Consider the following 21,116-nt stretch of genomic DNA (forward strand, 5'->3'; position numbering starts at 1 on the left):
AAAGGTACTATGGCATGTGGCTATACATAGATAATAATTATGGGTTAATTTAAGTGTAAAAGTTAGTTAATAATCGCCGGGCGGTGGTGGCGCACGCCTTTAATCCCAGCACTCGGGAGGCAGAGCCAGGCGGATCTCTGTGAGTTCGAGGCCAGCCTGGGCTACCAAGTGAGTTCCAGGAAAGGCGCAAAGCTACACAGGGAAACCCTGTCTCGAAAAAACCAAAAAAAAAAAAAAAAAAAAAAAAAAAAAAAAAAAAAAAAAAAAAGTTAGTTAATAATAAGCCTGAGTTATCAACCAAGCATTTATAAGTAATATTAAGCCTCTGTGTCAGTTACATGGGAAGAGGGGGTTGGGACAGGGGGAAAGGAAACGTCTCATTACAATATTATTTGAAGAAAAATCGTGAACAATGTCATCAGGCTCCCAACACATATGATCACATCATACCTAAAACCACACACCATTTTCCTCTTATACAGAAATTAATGTTTTACTAACAAACATAATTATAGATCAAATAATAGGAAATGTTGACCTGGAAAGTGATTTTGAAACTTGCTTATGAAAGATCTTGCTTTTTCCTCAAGAAGTCTGACCTCTTGGTCTGTTGTACTTTCTTTAACCTTCTCAACAACAATCTCATTCATTTCTTTCAGTTTTATTCTAAGAAGTGAAATCTGGAAGAAGAAACTTGAGTTCATGGTTATCTCTTCCAAAGCTAGAATGGTCATGAAAAAAAATCAGAATTGTAGTTTTGGTAGGCAAATTTTGATATTAAATAGCCTATTTTAACATAAACTATGGATCTTTATAAGTTCACACAAATATTAGTCAAATTAGTTTTTTTCCCAATGTCTAAAAATATTTAGATTGAGTAAACTGAAAGTGTATGTACATATGAATACACACATACATTCAAATATATGCATATGGTATTTTCTATGCACTTATTGAAAGGGGAATAATTTGTTTCCAGTTCAAAGGCAGAAAAATAGTTAATATTAGCATTATCAAACCACACCCATCATATTTCTCGATTAAATTACAGGTCTCTTTTTATACAAAGTGAAAAGGAAAATTGACTTACAATGAAGAAGTAAGACAGGACTGAAGGTAGAAGGAAAGGCATTTGGTTTGTTCATAGCCATTAAGCAGCATTTTGAACGGCATAATGGAACAAATGTTATGAATTAGGTAGACAACTTTCTTTGCTTTTCCAATACATTATAGGAATAGAAATCTGGAAAAAAATAGTCACTGTCTGCTGGAATGTACTGTGAGTTTTCATTAGAAATCAATACACAGTTAGGCAATAACAGGTTATTTGCAGAATAACTGAAATTCTAGTCCATAACCATGTGCTGATTAGAAGTAAGATACTTTAAATTAATAAGCAGTGCCATTCCTAAGAACTACAATCAGTGCCATGCTCGCAAACAAAAACTGAATGGAAGAGGAAAAGTATAAAAAGAGGATTTAAAAAGATATCTATGTCACCATAATTTGTTTTTTAAAATGAAACTTGAGTGACTATATTGTGAGAATGCACTCATCTTTAGGAAGGAAAAAATATATTTCCAAGATTCAATCTGATTTTAATACATTGGTGTAGTTTATCTGTGATGTTTACATAGACACATGGTAACAGTGACGGTGTAACTTATCTAACTACCACCCGGAAGAAAATGTGATGGAAAGTCATTATGGAATTGTTCACAGAATAGCCACACATTGTAACAAATGTCATCATAATTACAATCACTGCCACCAAAATAATAACACATTCGACAAATAACTACAGCCTCCCATTTAAATACACCAAAACCACTCCCATTTTTCTAGCATTATTCAAAGTGTCAAATCTATTTTAGAAAAGAAAAAAAAACTTGATCTCCAATAGATATAGGTTGTATTTTTAAAACCCACTGAAATGGTAGATATCTAGAAACACTTTGACTTCTAATATATAAGTTTGTAGTTAAGACAAGTTCTCACTGTGTAGTTCTGGCTATTCTGGAATTCACTATGTAGACAGGGGTGGTCTCAAGCTAGCAGATATTTGCCTACCTCAATCACCCAGGTGCTGGGATTAAAAGGGTGTCCCACCACACCTGGATATACAAGATTATTTAATATATTATTACTCACTCTATAGTTAATGTGCATTTGTTCTTTGTTTATTGATAGTTACAAAGGAAAGGAAAAATATGGGAGGCAACAACAGTATGCCCAAATCACCATTTTTTAGTTTAAGTTTTCTTGATTTAAATGTATTTCTAACCACAGAAATAACTGGCTATGTGATTGTTCATTAAAATTAAACGACTTCTCTTTCCTTCTCTTTTTCTCTTTTCTCTCATTTGAATAATATTAATATTACCTTGAAAGATTTTTGTAAGAATGACTAAAATAGGAGCAAAATATATACTTTATATTCCATACATAAAAGCATGCAATTGCATGCAGATGGCATTTGTCTACACACCCCGTAATCAAACAGCTGCTTCATGCTACAGGCAGGAATTATGTAACTATTATATGACAGTGGATTTTGCAATATGGTCTGTGTGATTTTAATTTATCTGTTGACAGGTGCACTAAGAACCACTTTAGCTATGTTGAAATGAATGGAATAGAAAATTCTATTCTACTAAGTGTTCTTAACTATGAGTAAATTTTGACTTGGAAAACATTCTCAGCTTAGACCAGGATCTTTGGGCCATCTTATACTATTTTGAAACAATCACAAATTGTCATTGAGGTTAACATTGAGAGCTTGATGATTCTGGCACATTTATGCATGCATAGAAATATTTTATTCCTGTAATTTTTAGTCAATTTATTTTAAGCCCCCTTTTCAGAAGTAACATATTTTAATTTATCACAAAATATGTGGTTATGACAATTAATAGATATTTACTGAAAAACTGTTCTTGCTTTATTAAAACATATAATTTATCAAAAATCTTATATTTCTACAAAGGAGGTAGACACAATTAACATTCCTATTTGTAAATGTCTTATTATAAGTGATTATTGTACCTCTAAAATTTAATTAGGAATGCTGAAAACATTAGTTCCTCACTAAAATAGGATAATTTACTCCTCAAACTTAAAAGTTGACCCTTTCCCACTGTTTGTATATCACACACATTATAGATGATGTAGTTAAATATAGAAATGCTGATAAAATTAATATAAACATGAGTCAATCAATGACAGTATCATGTAATTTTATCACAAGACATATATATTATATCAAAATATTTTAGCATTACATGCATATCAAATATGTGTAATTTGCATAGTTACAACTGAGTTTTAATTTGTCTTTTTCCTTATAAGAACTGAGTGAAATAATTACACATGCTATTTTGATAAAATGTCAATAGATAAATTAACATTTATTTGATAGTACAAGTAAAATCATTTAGGACTGATGATGTTTCATAGTGGGTAGAGTGTTTGCCTAGCATGCAGGAAGCCTTTGGTAGAATCCCAAGCACTGCTTACAGTGTAAACAGAGCATCTGGGAGTTGGAATCCAAAGGATCAAGAGCTCAAGGTCATCCTCACCTACATAGCCAGTTTGAGGCCAGTCTAGTCTATGTGACACCCTATTTCAGAAAACAAAGCATTGTCAGAAAACAAAAGAACAAACAGAAGTGCTCGTATTTTTTCTTTAATTTGTCTTTCATATATTAAATCCTTCATACACAATCTTAACAGAAAGCTTTGTCAGAAACTGGAAGCACCAACATTTACTATAGTAAAAGAATTAAGGAATTGTTTATATGTAACTCTCTTAAATCAAAATATGCACAGACATATGGTGTCATGCTACCTCATGTGCTTTCTAAATCTATTTTGATATACTATGAAAATATTTCAGGGAAAATCACTACATTTTTGAAATGTAGGAGTGATGAATTAGAGAAGGAACACAGCTTCATATATTTCAACTTGACCGCAGAATCTATAATGGAGTAAGACAGAATGAACAGACTTTACCTCCAAACACTCACCGACTGTCAGCTGTCCAGTGAGTTGCCCCATGTGGTTTCTTGCATTCACTGTTACATTCCTGTCAGACTGTAAGACCAGTGGACTGTCCTAGGAAACATAAACCAATCAATCAATCAATCAATCAATCAATCAAACAAACAAAGGTATAACTGTAGTCAGAACACATGAAATCCTGCTGTGTATGTTATCTCAATTTTCTTTTTAAACAGTAGGCCCTTGTTTTAACATTTGCTTGAACTGGATAAGAGGATAGTGTCTCAAAATAGTTTTATAGTAGAACAGAATGCTTTCAGGTTTATATCCAGGCAATAACCATCTAATGGCAGCATTTTCAATTCTACTCATGGCTCTTAAGCAGGGGTACCAAAGCCGCTATATCCCTTTCTTAATGGTATATAAACTTGTTGGCACAGATAATCCATCCAAATACCAAGGAAGAATTTCCTCTAAGGAACTTTCAGACTTCATTATTAAATAAAATTTCCTCAAAACTTCATCCTCTGATCACCGTGAGTACTGATTGATTCAACTCATAACCTTCCTATCCACATTTCTCTTGTTAAAGCATTTATCACATGCATAGTTTACTTGTCTTGTGTTGTTTCTACATGTTTATCTTCTTGTTTACTTGATTGTATCCAAAATGACAACGATTATGGCAGTCAGGTTTACACAGCTGCACATCCACTATTTCTCCTAGTGCAAACAGGAAGTATTAGCTATGTGATTAAGTTAAAAGCCTATACAATTAATTAAGTCTTTACTACCTTTTGTTCAACTTCTCTAATGTGGGAGCACTCAGCACAATGGCTGAGGCAAGGAAGCACAAGTTGTTCTCCTGAAGGTTGTTTTGGGTTTTTGTTTGTTTGTTTGCTTATATGTGTTCGATTATATGCTTACCTCTACTAATTTAGCACATAATAATCGTTCATTGAAGGGAAATACAGTTGCCTGAGGACAATTCCTGTATAACTTTTCAAAAATCTACATCAGAACAAACAAAGCATCATTTATGATTTAAAACAAAGTTGATCATGGATAAATTAGGCACCCATTTATCCAAAAATATTTATTAATTTTGTGCAGAACACAATTTTATAGGACTTTGGGCATTTAAGTAATCAAAGCACAACAGCTACCTTCACGGAGCTTAAATTGGGAAGCTTAGTTTTGGAAAATTAATGAAAAAAATCTCTCCCTGAATTTTCTCTGCCACCTATAATATACTACTTCTACATTGAAATCATCACACATGTGTTTTACTTTATTTTTTTAAAGTTGCATTTATTTTTGAGAATATAATACAATATATTTTATCATATTCTTTTTCATCTTTCAGCTCCTTCCAAATCTTCCTCACTTCCATACTCACACAACTTCATGTTCTTTTTCTTTGATTGGAAAAAGCACAGGGACAAATAGCCAAACTAGTGGAAATGCATGAACTGTGAACCAGTGGCTGAGGAGCCCCCATGAAACTAGACCAGGCCCTCTGGATAAGTGAGACAGTTGATCAGCTTGAACTATTTAGGAGGCCCCTAGGCAGTGGGACAGGGACCTCTCCTTGGTGCATTGGCTGACTTTTTGGAGCCTGGGGCCTATGCTGAAACACTTTGCTCAGCCTTGGTGTAGGGAGGAGGGGACTGGACCTGCCTTGGCTGAGTCTACCAGGCTGAGCTGAGTCCCCAGGGGAGACCTTGACTTGGAGGAGGTGGGAATGGGGGGGTGCACTGGGGGGAAGGGCTGGGGGATGGAAGGAGGGAGGACGGGTGAATTTGTGGCAGATATGTGAAATTAAGTTAATTATAAAATAAAAATATTTAATAAAAAAGCACAAAGCAGTAAAAAACAAACAAACAAACAAAAAAGATTAAATATTGAGTGGAGTTGTAATATCTTTGAGATATATGGCCATGATTACTTATGATTTTTTATGAACTTAAACATTTTTGGATTGGTCTGAGAACACTTAACATGTGTCTAACTTCTTCAGTTCCTGTTTCTCTGTCTCTCACTATGCCCCACCTCTACGTGTATGTGTGTGTGTGTGTGTATGTGTGTGTGTGTGTGTGTGTGTGTGTTATACATATGCACATCAGTGCATATGTGTGTGAAGTCCAGAAGTTAATGTGTAGCATTTTCTATCACTTTACATTATTTCTTTGAGACAATACTGCTTACTGAATTTGGAGCTCACAACATGCCTGGATTGGCTTGTTGTCTAGCCAGGGGGCCTACCTTTCTCTGCTTTCAGTCATTCTAGGATTACAGACAGATGTTGCTATACCCAGCTGTCATGTGGGTGCTCAGAATCTGAAATCAGAACCTCTCAGTTGTACTATAAACACAACCCACTAAGGCATTTCCTCAGCCCCTAGTTCTTAAATTTTGAGTGTACAATTCATTATTGTTGACTATTGCTAAATTATTTTATAGTAGATATAGTCTTCTTGAGTAACATTTTATTTTCCTTCATTAGTAAATCTATGTTAAATAGATTTTCAAAATTAATTGTATATGCTAGATAGCATTTTCTCCTATATATGCAATGGGTTTGTTTATCTGCAGGTTCACCAAATCATCTGTCAATGAACATATAAGTTGTTTCCAAATGCTGGATATTGTACACTGCTGCAATAAGCATAATGTTAAAATTCTTCAAAAAAAGCCGGGCGGTGGTGGCGCACGCCTTTAATCCCAGCACTCGGGAGGCAGAGCCAGGCGGATCTCTGTGAGTTCGAGGCCAGCCTGGGCTACTAAGTGAGTTCCAGGAAAGGCGCAAAGCTACACAGAGAAACCCTGTCTCGAAAAACCAAAAAAAAAAAAATCTTCAAAAAAAAAAGAAAGAAATGAAGCAACTGAAAATCAGAGTTTGAGCTAGACATGTGGGTGGAGTCTGATTGATATACCCAGTGTCATCCCCAAAGAAGAAAAGTTATTTTCCCTCTTAGAAGTTGTTATTTATAATAGCTTCTCGTCCAGTACTGGGACAAGTGCCTATTTTACCGTCTTCATTCTGAGATCATGTCTGCCTTTAGCTTGTGCAGGTCATAGTCTGTCATATTGGTCTGTTAAATGCCGTTTCCTTAAAACTGTCCACCACCTCTAGCTCTTATAATTGTCATGCCACTTATTTCCACATAGAATCCTGAGCCTTGAGGTGAGGAATATGTTAAAGATATCCCATTTGAGGCTAAGCACTCCAAAATATCTCACTCTCTGCTCATTGTCCAATTGGGGGAACAATGTGTTAATTACCATCTAATGCAAGAAGAAGTCCCTTAGGTTGTTATTATAGCTACTTGTGTTCATATCTTGTGATTGATGATTCATTTTTTTCTATGACAGTATATATAGTATCTTCTAGCACTATAAAGGCTTCCTTGTAGGAGATAAAGCTATATTTCTACATATTCTATGCCTTAATTATGTGGTGTCTTCAGCAATTGGTTCTTACTGTCAAGATATGGAGGATAAGCAAAAAATTGGCAATAGCCTGTGGAATTTGGGGAATCTATGGTATTCTTTTGGCCAATAACCGAAAATATGTAACCAGTTATACACACACACACACACACACACACACACACACACACACACACATATATATATATATATATATATATATATATATATATATAAAATTACCTTCCCCTCCCACATCCTTTAATCTTCATGTTGTAATTTCCACTATATCATTTCATAGCACTATGTTTTATATCTCCTTCCTTGGAAGATCCCCTTTTCCCCATGGTCCCTTACTAGCTACCTAGACATCGAGAAAACAGATAACCCAATTTAAAATAGGGAATAGAGCTAAGTAAATACTTTTTTAAGAGATGAAACACAAATATCTGGGAAACATTTAAAATGCCCTTAGCCAATAGGGAAAAGAGAATTAAAACTACTTCAAGATGTCACCTTACAGCAGTCAGAATGGCCATGACTCCCCCATCCATGTTAATATATCTCTTGGTGTCATTCTCGTTCAGTTCATGTTTGTAATCAAGTCATTATATATATCTATATCTATATATAGATATATAGATAGATAGATATAGAGATAGATAGGTAGATAGATAGATAGATAGATAGATAGATAGATAGATAGATGAGAGAGAGAGAGAGATGCATGCAAACACAACACCATCATCATCAACAACAACAATTAATCAAAAATGCCAAGAAGTTGAAAGAGAGCAAAGGTTTGGGGAAATATTATTTTAAAGTGTGTGACTTTTGTTTATGTTGCAATGGTTTAACTCTGTGATACTGTGATACGTTGCCTGTCTCAAACACCTGATGGTCTAATAAAGAATGTCCAACATCAAGGCAAAAGAAAGGATAGGTGGGGCTGGCAGGCAGAGAGAATATATAGAAGGAGAAATCTATGAGAAAAGAAGAAGTAGCCAGAGAAGGAGGAGGACATCAGGGGCCAGCCACCCAGCTACACAACCAGCAATGGAGTAAGAAAAAAAGGTACACAAAAATAGAGAAAGGCGAAAGCCTAGAGGCAAAAGGTAGACTGGATAATCTAAATTAAGAAAAGCTGGCAAGAAACAAACCAAGATAAGTTGGACACATAAGTAAGAATAAGCCTCCATGTGTGAATTTATTTGATAGCTGGATAGTGGGCCCCGCAAAAGAACAAAGAGCCAAAAGAGTAAAACAAACACCACCACAAGGGGTACACATGGGAGGGTATGGAGTGAGGAAAAAGGAAGAGGAAAATGTAGTAATTATAACCTTAAAATATAAAAATAAAGAATGCACAAAATTAATAAAATGAATGACAGCAGATGCTGTTGAGTATGTGGGGAAAGGGGAATACCTAGTCATTACAGGTATAGATACAGCTGCTGTGAAAATAACTGTGGAAGTGCATCAAAAGCTGAAAATAAATCTACCACAAAATACAGTTAAGCCACTCTTGAGAATATACCCAAAGAATTCTACATCTATTACAGAGGTACTTGTTGTAGAAACAGCCTAATTGTCATCAACTGATGAATGGATAATGAAAATATGGTACAATTACAGAATTGATGATTATTGAGCTGTTCAGAAAAACATAATTATGAAAATTTCACGCAAATAGATGTAGCTGGAAACAATTATTCTAAATAACCCAGAGAACAAAAGACAAATATCATGTTTCCTCACGTATGTGGATGTGAGCTTTAATGCTTTAGATCTGTGTTTTGTGAACATATATTTTATATACAAGCCACCCAAACACTGAATATTAGAATTTGGTATTATTTATTTGACTATGCATGAGACGATATTATAGACATTTCCTAAACCTACCTTGGACTCTTCTAACTCTATGCAACTATGCAAGGAGATGATAAAAATATACACATATGTGCAACACTCAACACACATAACACTTGCAAATGAACCTTTATGAAGTGGGTTTTTCAAATACATTCAAACTCAGATTTGACATGACCTTATTTTTAAAATAAGTTTCCAAATTTGAAGAAAATATTTATTCTATTAAGGTTTTGTTTTACAAAATCACTACAGTTAATTTCACTTTGTGTTTGTCTCTTATCCCAACTCAGATTGTTTAGCAAGAAATGAAGTTTTATTTCTGCATTAAGAGGAAATGATGTCATCATATTATAACATTAACATTAAAGAATATGTAAAAAATACATCTAGTCACTTCTCTCTAAGTATACCTATAGACATCCATGTTTGAAAACACTGAATCACTTTAAATCAATTACATCATTCCTATCTCATAACATGTCCAAATTAGGTTGACAGTACAGATTGTCCACTAAGAAATGATTCCAGACAAGTGTTTATACCAAGTATGAACACTGCAGTGTCTGATAATTACACAGAATATATTTTGTGTGGCCCACAGACATACACAAAACAATGACATTCTGTATTGGTAAAATACAGTGTAGACATTTTTAGAGAGTGTTATGAAACAAAGGTCATGAATTTGAAAGAGAACAGGAAGCGTTATCTGGAATAGTTTTGAGGGGAGAGAGGGAAAGGAGTACTATATATTAGATAATGACTTGAATGTAAGAAATAAACCCAGCCGGGCGGTGGTGGCGCACGCCTTTAATCCCAGCACTCGGGAGGCAGAGCCAGGCGGATCTCTGTGAGTTCGAGGCCAGCCTGGGCTACCAAGTGAGTTCCAGGAGAGGCGCAAAGCTACACAGAGAAACCCTGTCTCGAAAAACCAAAAAAAAAAAAAAAAAAAAGAAATAAACCCAAATGCCTCTCATAATTCCAAAGTTGTAAATAACTGAGTAGTAAAATTTGAATTACATTATTTTTAAGTATTTGATATATATATATATATATATATATATATAATTTTGTTTAGATCCATAAAATGTATGAGATCATTTGCTTTCATTTGAATTACTAGACATATTAAAATGAACACATATGAATAAAGTATAATAAAAAGCATAACATGCTGGTGTGTTTAAGTGATGGACTGTGAAAGTGTTATAAGTATTGTAAGAATTATTGCTGTATGAAAGATCTTAAGACCAAAGAAAAGTAACTTTAAAGGGCAACCGTTAACAGGCATTTCATCTGATCTAATACAGAAATAGACATGTTAGGAGTATGGGTTTAATCACTGTGCAATTTTGTTTACAACATGTCAATTCAATTTTACCCTCACCATAGGGATGCTATTGAATTTCCATCCCTGGCTCACTTCCTTTCTACTTATTCCACTAAATTTCCTCTCAGAATTAAATTTTTTATATCTAAATTAAATTTTTACTATGGGAGAAACAGCGATCTCTCTATTCACTAAAAATATAAACAGAGCTATAAGGGGTGACGAGCAATTTTCTACAGTGTACTCATGTGAATAGAATCATAGTTTTATGCTATTCTGATTTTTAAGTTCTGTGAAGCCAATGTCGTTTCTATAAGTGCAGTATGTTCCCTGGCAAATCACATGGTCAGTTTGTACATAAATCATCAAGGATGACTTTGAGGCCAGGATAACTACTTATGCATCTTAGGACCAAATCATAACCTTTTACATGATATGCACTGGAGTCCAAATAAGTGCATATATTATGAAAATGGCAACCTAGTTGAGTTATCTAACAAGAATACAATCCAACAACACTATGCAATTGTTAAGTCTGTTAGAAGGTATATTTTTCAGTGTGAATCAACAGTAAAATCCATTTTCTTTTTCATTAAAAAATGGCATTTAGGAAATGTTGCCCTGAACAAAGATTTTAATACACATTTTATGTTCTCTTGTGACTCTTTCTCCAAAGGCCTCTCTATGAGAAAATAGCTGTCATTAATACTTTATTTGTATCTATTTTATTTGAATTTTTTTGTTTTCTTCTATTCCTGTGCTTCAAAGCTGAGAACACTAGTATCCAGTCTTAGATACTAAAACAAACAGCATTATCCACTTCTACTTTATAATTTCTCTAAAATAAGGGAGAAATATTATATGATAGCACCTCGAGAATCAACAATTGATACTATTAGAGCTTTGAAAGTGATTAAATAGTCAAGATGTCATATTGCATACTTTAATGGTGTAGGAATCTGTTTTTATTAACAAATTATGTTAAGCAAATGACTTTAAATGTGTTACTGGTATCAGGATATAAGAACATACTTTACTCCCTTTGCTTAGGTTTTCTCACTTAGAATATTTTCAAGATCTACTGCTTTTTCTGAAAGGATTTTAAGTTTCAATATGTTTTTAGATTTTGATATAATTACATCATTCCTCCTTTGTCTTTCAAGTCCTTCAAACCCTCCCTTCTACTTCCTCTTACTTTCTTTCAAATCAGTGGCTTCCTAAAAATTTTATAAGACATTCTTCTTTACTGCTATATAAAATTCCATTGTTTATGGGATTACCATTTCATAATTGCTTACTGCAGCTAGCACAGTGGAGACCCTGGCAGCAAAAGCAGCTACAACAGTTAATTAATCTTTCATCCTATTGGGCATGATAAATTTAATTCAATAGTTATATACAGCTCGATTGGCTTTGAAAATTATAAATTTATAAACTCAAGTTCCATTAGCTTTTGGGATACCATCTTACTAGAAAATTTTCTTATCTATAATAAATTCACACACAATCTAAGGGTTATTTTCTTTAATTCTTCTTCAACTCTAATTCTTCTTTACAGCTCTGATTCTCCCTAGTTCTAATTCCTTCTAAGTTCTAATTCTTTCTCCTTCTCCTCTCTTCTCTACAGCTATATTTTGCAGGAGGCTTTTTCTCAATAATAAAAATATTACAAAGCTACCTCTGAAGGTCATAGCACATTCCTTGAGTAAACAGTAAGGGGCAGAACCATTTACCATGGCAACGCACGGTTTTAAGGCTCCTGGTGTAAGACTGTGACCAGGGGCACAGTGCCTGGTGAGACAAGCCTCTGAGGGATATAGGTCTTTATCAGCCAAACTTGGCAAGTGAAGAATTGGCATGATCTCTTTAGATTGCTTTGTGTTAATAACCTTGGTTAGACATCGGTGACTTGTCCTTGTGCATTTCTATAAAGTTTTAAAGTTATGATTCATTTACAGCAACATTCAGTCTAGTTTGAACTTGCTCTGAGGTAAAAATGAGCTAATTTTGTGTAGTTTGTCTTAGACTGGGGAGAATTTTTTTTTCTATGTTGGTTTGATTTAAAGAAACAAAACTGGTTTTAAGTGTCTTACAGTCCTCCTGTGACAATAGATTTAGTTATGAAGCATATCCTAGCATGTTTTCTTTCTTTCTTTCTTTCTTTCTTTCTTTCTTTCTTTCTTTCTTTCTTTCTTTCTTTCTTTCTTTCTTTCTTCCTTTCTTTCTTTCTTTCATTTTTTAGTTTTTCAAGACAGGGTTTCTCTGTGTAGTTTTGGTGCCTTTCCTGGAACTCACTCTGTAGCCCAGGCTGGCCTCGAACTCACAGAGATCTGCCTGCCTCTGCCTCCTGAGTGCTGGGATTAAAGGCGTGCACCACCACTTGGCTCCTAGTATATTTTTATACATCAAAATTATATAGCTTAATGAGAAGACATCTTCCTGACCATTTGTAAATATATGTGCCCATAAGATTGAGATGCAATCATGAGATTACATGTACATGTCACATGAAATTAGTGCGGGTATTGGGGAGAGAACACAGCTCTTTCTGCATGTGTGAAATTACAGACAAGAGCAACAGTTTTCAGAGTCAGTGGTCCCACAAGCCTTGCCTGGACAGGAGGAGTCCATCAGAGAATCATTCCTCTGGTGGGTTGACATCTGAATTATCAATTGCTATGCGCTGTATTTGCATCATGGCCTGCAACAGCTTGTGATACTCTATGTTCAGATAATATTAGGGTAGTCTTGTTGTTGAGACTTCACAGAGTTACCTTCTGATGTCACTACAAGACATAGACTCACAGCAAAGCTCTGATGCTCTGGCTCTTACAATCTTTTCACCCTCTCTCTGCAATAATCCTTTAGCCTTGAAAAATGGGAGTGTTTGGTAGATGTAGCCATTGGCACTGGGCTTCACAACTCTGCATTTTGATAGTTGTGGTTTTCTGTACTGGGCTCCCATCTGTTTCAAAGAGAAGCTTTCTTGATGAGGGGTGAATACTATTTTTGTCTGTACGTGTAAGGACAAATGTTTATAGATTGTTGTCATGGATTATATTGGATTTATAATTTAGTAGTTGTAGATTCTCCTCCAATAATCATGATTTTACTAGCACTGAGTAGTTAACTGGATATTCAGTACCAGGGCTTTCACACAAAAAAAGAAGGGGTGGATTTTGTTAAAGGACTTTTCTACCTCTATTGGGATTGCCATATGTTTTAGCCACTGTTCTATTGTTGTGAAGAGACACCATGGCCGAGGAAAATCTTATAAAAGAAAACATTTAACTGGGAGCTTGCCAACAGTTTCAGAGACTTAGCCCATTATCATCATGAAGGAGAGCTTGGTGGGACACAGGCAGACTGGAGAAGTAGCTGAGAGTTCTACATCCTGATCTTCAGGCAGCATGGAAAATTGCTGGGCATGGCATGGGCTTTTGAAACCTCAGTGTCCACCCCTGTAACATACTTCCTCCTTCTAGTCATTCAAATAGTGCCTCTTCCTAGTTGACTAAGCAATCCAATATATGACTTTGAGGGGCCATTTTTATTCAAAGCACCCCTCATAATGATTTCTGTTCTTGAAACCATTTTGTGCTGAATTACATTTATTGATTTACCTATGATGACTTATGTATGCCTGGAATGACACAAACTTTCTCATGATGGATGATGTTTTCAAGGGTCCTGGAATTTTACTTGCAAATACTACATATGCTAATACTATATACATATATATGTTATATATTGTTTTTAATACTTTTATGTGTCTATGTTTGTCAGGGAAATCAGTTGTATTATTTTTTATTTCTTCATCTAGTTTTGAATCTGAGTAATGCCGGTTCTGAGAGTTTAGAAGCTTACATTTCCATTTTAGCCAATAATTTGAGAAGTTTTGGTATTAGTTCTTTGAATATCTGGCAGAATTATGCTTGTAATCAATATGGACAAAAGTTTACTTTTAAATGGGAGATTTTAATTACTAGTTCAGTCTCCTTTACTGTTATAAGTTGTTTTGAATTATGTATATCGTTGTGGCTCTTTATAGGTTATATACATCTAAAAATTCAACCTTTTTTAGACTTTACATGTTAGTGGAATGTAAATTTTTAAGGTATATTCTCACAATTTTTTTGCATTTCATTGGTATATGTTGGAACGTCTCCCTTCTAATCTCTAATTATTTTAATTTGGGTCTTTTCTTTGTTCATTTGTTACTCAAGCTAAGGGTTTGAAAAACAAAGAACCAAGATTTTGTTTCATTGGGTTTTTTTGGTACTAATTTTTGTCATTTCCATGACACTAATTTCTGCCCTGATCCTAACCGTCTTCCTGTCTATTGATTTTGTATACTGTTCTTGTTTTTCCAGTGCTTTAGGGTGCATAATTATGTTCTTTATCTGAGTTCCCTCTAACGTTTTACTGTAGACAATTAAAGGTGTACATTTCTCTCTAATGATAGACTTTTCATCGAATCCTAGGAATTTATTCATATCTTATCTGAACCATTTATCATTAAACAGTATTTTCCTTACTCAATATCAATTTGTATATTTTCTGTAATTGCTTTTGCAATAGGTTTTTTTTCATATTTATTTTGGTCAGATAAAATATGAAGGATTATTACAATTTTCCTATAATTTTGTTGGAGTTGCCTTGTGTTCTAATATGATCTAGTCTATAATATCTCAGTGAAATATTCTATAGTTTTATATTGGGTCCATTTGATATTTGGTGTCATTTAAGTACATTGTTTCTCATTTTTGACTGGTTGATCTGTCTTAAGGAGAGATTAAGGTACTGACGTTGAAATATTACTGTGTTGGCATTAATATATGTCTTGATATTTGATAGCATCTATTTTATAAAATTGTGTGAGTTCAGGTTTGGTATATAAATATTTAGAATTACTGTTTGTTCTTCTCGGATTGTTCTCCTCTTCAGCATGTGTTTGCCTCTTTTTACCAGATTTGGGTTAAAGTCGGATATTACCTTAGCATCACTTATTTGGTGTTTGACCATTGTGATCGTTAGGTTTTATCCAATGGACACAAACTACAATTATCTGAAAAGATGCCAGTGCAATTGAGGTATTGCCTTCATTACATTCGTCTGTGCACATGTCTATGGCCATTTCTTTCTCCAATAATGATTGATGTTGGAGGGTTTAGTCTACTGTGGGAAGTACTGCCTTTAGGAAAAGTGGTTTTGGGTAGTATAAGAAGGCAGACTGAGGAAATCATCAGGAACAAGCCAATAAATGGTATTCCTCCATGGTATCTGTTTCAGTTACTGCCTCCTGGTTCTTGTTTTGGGTTCCTGCCTTGGCTTCCCTTCATGGTAGACTGTAATCTCTTACTGAAATTAACCATTTCCTATTCAAATTAGTTTGGGTCAGCATTTTATCACATCAATAGACAATTGAACTAGGACAGTTCCACTTGTTTGGATTCTGTCTTTTCTCAACTTTTATTACTAAGATAGTATCTATCCTTGATATCAAAGTATGCTTCATTGGAGGTAGGAAAAGAAATGATCTGGTTTCCAATCCAAATTGATAGTCTGTCTCTTTTTTATAGAGGAATAGACATCATTATTATTCTGAGTTATTATGAAAAAATATTTATTAATTCCTGTCGTCTTGTAGTTTTTGTAGCTTTTGGCATTATTTTGTTTTGGTTTTGTTCTTGTTTTCTGCCAACCATCTTGTTCTTTTTTTAAATTTTTTCCCAGTAGTATCTGTTGTATTCCTTCCATAAGGCACTTTGTGGTCAAAAATTCATTTAGCCTTCTTTTGACACAGAAAATAATTCTTTCTTCTTCAATTGAGATAGATAATTCTGTTAGATAAATGATGATGTGTTGGAACTTGTTTGTGATCTTTCAAATGAGAGTTTTAATTTGATATGGCATGAAGACATTCTTCTCTGGTCCAAAATACCCAGTATTCTGTTAATCACCTTTTGGTAGGTTGTGTTGCTATCTTAGTTACATTTTTGTTGCTGTGATAAACACCATGATCAAAAGTAACTTGGAGAGGAAAGTGTTTATGTTCTCTTACCGCTTTGGCTCTTCATGAAGGGGAGTTAAGGCAGGAACTCAAGGTAGGAACGTGGAGTCAGGAACTGAAGCAGAGACCATAATGCAATACAGCTTGCTGGCTTGCTCCACTTGCCTTCTCTTTCTTATTCACTTTCCTATACAGCCCCAAACCATTTCTCTTTTGGGTAGCACCACCCACAATAGACTGATCCTTCCCTTGTGTTTCATTAATCAAGAAAATTACATTCAGAATTCCTTACAGACTGGTCTTATTAGAGGAAATTTCTCAAAGAAGATTCTCTCTTTCCAGATACAACTAGGTTTGTGTCAGTTTAACAAAAAATATCCAACATACTTGGGTTTTCATATATTTTGAAGGAATATCCTTGTTGCTTCATTTTGCTCAATGATAATTTTGTGTGGGTTTGATTATCTACAGTATGAAGATACATTTTCTTTTCTTCACAAACAGAAATTACAAATTATTTTTTAATCCTACATTATTGTACAATCTTTCAGCCTTCATTGTGTCTATCTCCATCTATATAAAACATATTTCCATTATTATTATTATTATTATTAGTAGTAGTAGTAGTAGTAGTAGTAGTAATTTTAATTTTATGTGTATGGAAGATCTGGCTACATATATGCCTGTGCATCCTTTAGGGGCCAGAAGTGGACATTAAGTTTTCTTAGAGCAGGAGTTACAGACTATTTTGGGCAGCCATCTGGGTGCCAAGAATTGAACCAGGGTCTTCTTAAAGAACAGCATGATATCTTAATCACTGAATCAGCTCTCCAGCCTTGTGAAATATATTTCTTGAATACACTGTTTAATGTCATTTTTTTCAGCACACTTTACTAGATACTAGAAACTCAGAATAACCACTTTCTATTCACTCTTATTTTTATAATGTGTTACATTTCTAAACAATTTTAATGTACAAATATATTAGTATACCAGCATTAAGACAAAATAAAGTAAATAATATTTCCCTCTTGTTAGAAAGATTCATATTTGTAACATACAATGTATTTCATGATATGATACACTCTAACTTTCTTAGCTTCATTTCACACCATGAATTTACCCAAACTTACCTTCTTTCTCTTCATTTTCACCTCCAATTCCTTTTTGCCTACATTCATGTCCACATCTCCTTATCTGGCTGGATGACAATTGAAATACTCATTTTTCAAATCCCAGCTCAAAGCTGAATTCCCTGAACATCCTTCTTACCCCTTTCAGTTAGCGTTCAGCTTCTGCCCTCCACTTCCTTAAGCAGTCAGTCTGATATCTGTTACAGTACTTGTCATAGGTATTTGTTTTGCTTAATCATTCATGTTTCCAAGTTTTCTACTTGACTGGACTATCTTGAGAATGGATTGTGTTATTGTTTCCTGGAGCTGAAAGTTTTCTGTGTCCTACCTGGTCTGTAGCCTCTCAGACCAAAGTAAACACACAGAGGCTTATATTAAATAAAATTGCTTAGCCATTAGCTCAGGCCTACTTCTGACTAGCTCTTACATTTAACCTCAGCCCATTTCTGTTAATCTATATGTCATTACATGTTCTGTGGCTTTACCTGTGTGCCATTACATGCTGCTCCCTGGAAGGCGGGTTGGTGTCTCCTCCCTCAGTCTTTTTCTCCCCAAAATTCTCCTTGCCTGCTTACTATACTTCCTGCCTGGCTACTGGCCAATCAGCATTTTATTAAGCTAGTGTACAAAAGCATTATCCCACAGCATTTCCCCTTTTCTGTTTAATTAAAAAAGAAAATTTAAACTCTAACATAGTAAAATTATATATAACAAAACAGTTATCAAGCAAGACTTATGGTTACAATATCTAGTTTATTTATATTTGGCAAATTCAAAGAACATATTCTATTTACCTATATTTGTGAGTCTAAGGTTTCATATCTAACTTATCTTTTATCATAACTAAGGAAAAGTATAACTGCTGGGGATGGCATATAAAAAGCCTGACATGCTGCCAGCAGAGATTAGAGAAAAGGTGACCCGAGATTGTGGACCATCAACCCTTCATGTGTTCCCCTTCAGATCTTCTGCTTAGCATACCTCTAGAGAGCCAAGGCAGAAATGCCTATGTGTCGCAAGGTCATGCCTTATGGTGTGCACATGTCATGTCCTCCTCCATATAAATACTTCTTGTAATACAAGTCTTTTCCTTCTATCTGATCTTCATGTTCTGTGTTCCTAGATAATGGTGATTTCTGTGATACAGGAAAGGAGTGAAATAAATTTCACAGGAAATTAATCAGAGATGATCACCCAGGCTGGGGTTAAGGCAGTTATGTAGTTCATGGAAAAGAACCTGCAGCCTGGGAAAACTTTTCAGGCTTGGATAAACTGTACCGAGTGTGTGGTCAAATATAGCACATGGTATGATGTTTATTAACACACTGGACTCAAATTGGCCATGATGAATAATTCAGTTTCTGAGGATATTCATAGGGCATTGTGTAAAACTTGAGACCCTAATGGCTATTGGCTGAAGACTATGGATGGAGTAACATATAGATGGGATGACAAACTAAAAGTGTAGGAACCTAGAATAGGAGAAAAATAGTGGCCTCCACCAAGAAAGGGAGATGGCAACTTCAATCTAGATATTTGGATTCCTCCTGAAGGAGTGTAGAGACAATGTGTCAATGGTTGGAGTGATTGCTGCAAGTTTTAATGGGTTCCTAGATTAAAAAGAGCTGCAAGGAAAGGTGAGCTTCCTTTCACAGAAGCTCTGAAAATTGGGTCAGGTCTTCCTTGGACCTGTTGGGATAAGAAGGGCAAAGTTTCTGATTGCAGGGGCAGATCTCTTGTCTGAAGTCATTGTGGCCCACCATTCATGGTGCTTGGTGTTTGCAGAGGGCTGAGGAGGAACTTAGGTGGCTGTGGGGGTCTTGAGGTCGGAACGGGCTGTGTGAGAAGGAAATGACTGTCTGGTACATTGACCACAGTTCTTATTTTTACCTTTTTTGCAAAGTTGCATGCTGCTAGACTCTGGGTCAAGTGCTCAGAAAATTGTATAATCATTAATAACAAAAATAGATTATGCTTGCTTTGGTGTTAAGTCTGGGATAGTACCTGTGTTTAGTAAAAGATGATGAAGAATATATAGGTGATTTTCTAAGAATAACCTTTGGAATCATGAGAATATTTTGTATTGGATGATTTCCCCTTCTCTTTTCTCTTTGCTTATGATAATAAAAGACTGAGGTTACCAGGGCAAAAGCAGAAGCTAGGGAAGCCAAAGAAGCTATAGCAAAGAAGCTACTTAGCAACTGCAGAAGCCCAAAGTGACCTGTCAGCTCACATGAGCACTGTCTCTGTGTTGTTACTGCACCTTCCAGGTATTCCATCCTTTGGACCCCCGAAACTGCAGAGGCTGGTCCCTGGCATATAACTACCTAGTCTTCAACTACATCAAAGACCTCAGATGGATATACTATTATCTAAATAAACAGGAAGAGCATTGTAAGCAATTTCCAAAACATATGGAATGGCAGAGACAGCTGGCTACCTGGACAGTTATCCAAAGTTCCTCTGCAACATTAGGGCATCCATCTTCAGTCCACAGGCCTAGAGTCTCTCGGTTGCTTCTTCCTGTGTCCTGTAGATTGTCTGGCAGTTTTTTTCTGTGAAGCATGAACCTGAAGGACCATCTTGCCTTGCAAAGTTCAGTGGTCACCTTCCTATGGGTCCTGCATGTCCAGTTTATACAGCACATTATCAAGCAGTTGATGCAATGGCACTTTTTTGCTCAGTGGCTAAATTTTGCCACAAAGAAAGCAAACTCCATAATGAGTTTCTTAAATGCTCATTATCTTCTCTGAAGTAGATTGGTGTTGCCAGGAGCACACATGTCTCAAAGTGCAGAAAGTCAAAGTTCTTAAAACATTTTAAATGCCATATTCTGTAGGTCTTTGAAGTGTTTGAAATTTACCTACCTAATTGAAATAAATCTTTATATACCTAAAATTTTTAACTAACATGACTCTAAGTTTGACTACCATAGAAGACTAATTATTAATCTGTATTTCTTAATTATCCATAACAATTTAAATGAGTCACATAAACATACCTTAGATGAGAGTAGAAATATATATATAATGTATAACAAAATTAAGTTTAAATTTGTATCAATAAACTATAGCAATGTAAAAGTTTATCTTATATTTTTTAACATACGCCCCCTTTGTTTAGAAAGAGATTGACTATGACCAATAAAAATTTGTAACCAACAACCTAAACAAAGAGAAACATCCCAAAACCCATTTTTTAGGAGTATGGACATTGTTTTCTAGGCTACTTCCTGCTCATAGAGGGTGCTGGTAATCTTATAGGGACACAAAAAATATTTTAGGATTATGGTCAAGTCCTGACTGGAGTAGTCTGTGATGCTGTATTCTCTG

General features: G+C 35.0%; 1 protein-coding gene across 5 annotated transcripts in view; it reads right to left on the reverse strand.

The window, feature by feature from the left end:
- The window catches only part of Sgcz (sarcoglycan zeta), a 1,001,745-nt gene that overhangs the window by 93,781 nt on the left and 886,848 nt on the right, over positions 1–21,116 (reverse strand). For all 5 annotated transcript variants that reach the window (XM_052752060.1, XM_052752058.1, XM_052752057.1 and 2 more), the window contains one exon: positions 4,028–4,115. In XM_052752060.1, coding sequence (XP_052608020.1) covers positions 4,028–4,115 — 88 coding nt within the window. The remainder of the gene's footprint in view (positions 1–4,027; positions 4,116–21,116) is intronic.

The sequence above is a fragment of the Peromyscus californicus genome, unplaced genomic scaffold (assembly GCF_007827085.1).
Source record: "Peromyscus californicus insignis strain IS unplaced genomic scaffold, ASM782708v3 Scaffold_23__1_contigs__length_62951481, whole genome shotgun sequence".
NCBI lineage: Eukaryota > Metazoa > Chordata > Mammalia > Rodentia > Cricetidae > Peromyscus > Peromyscus californicus.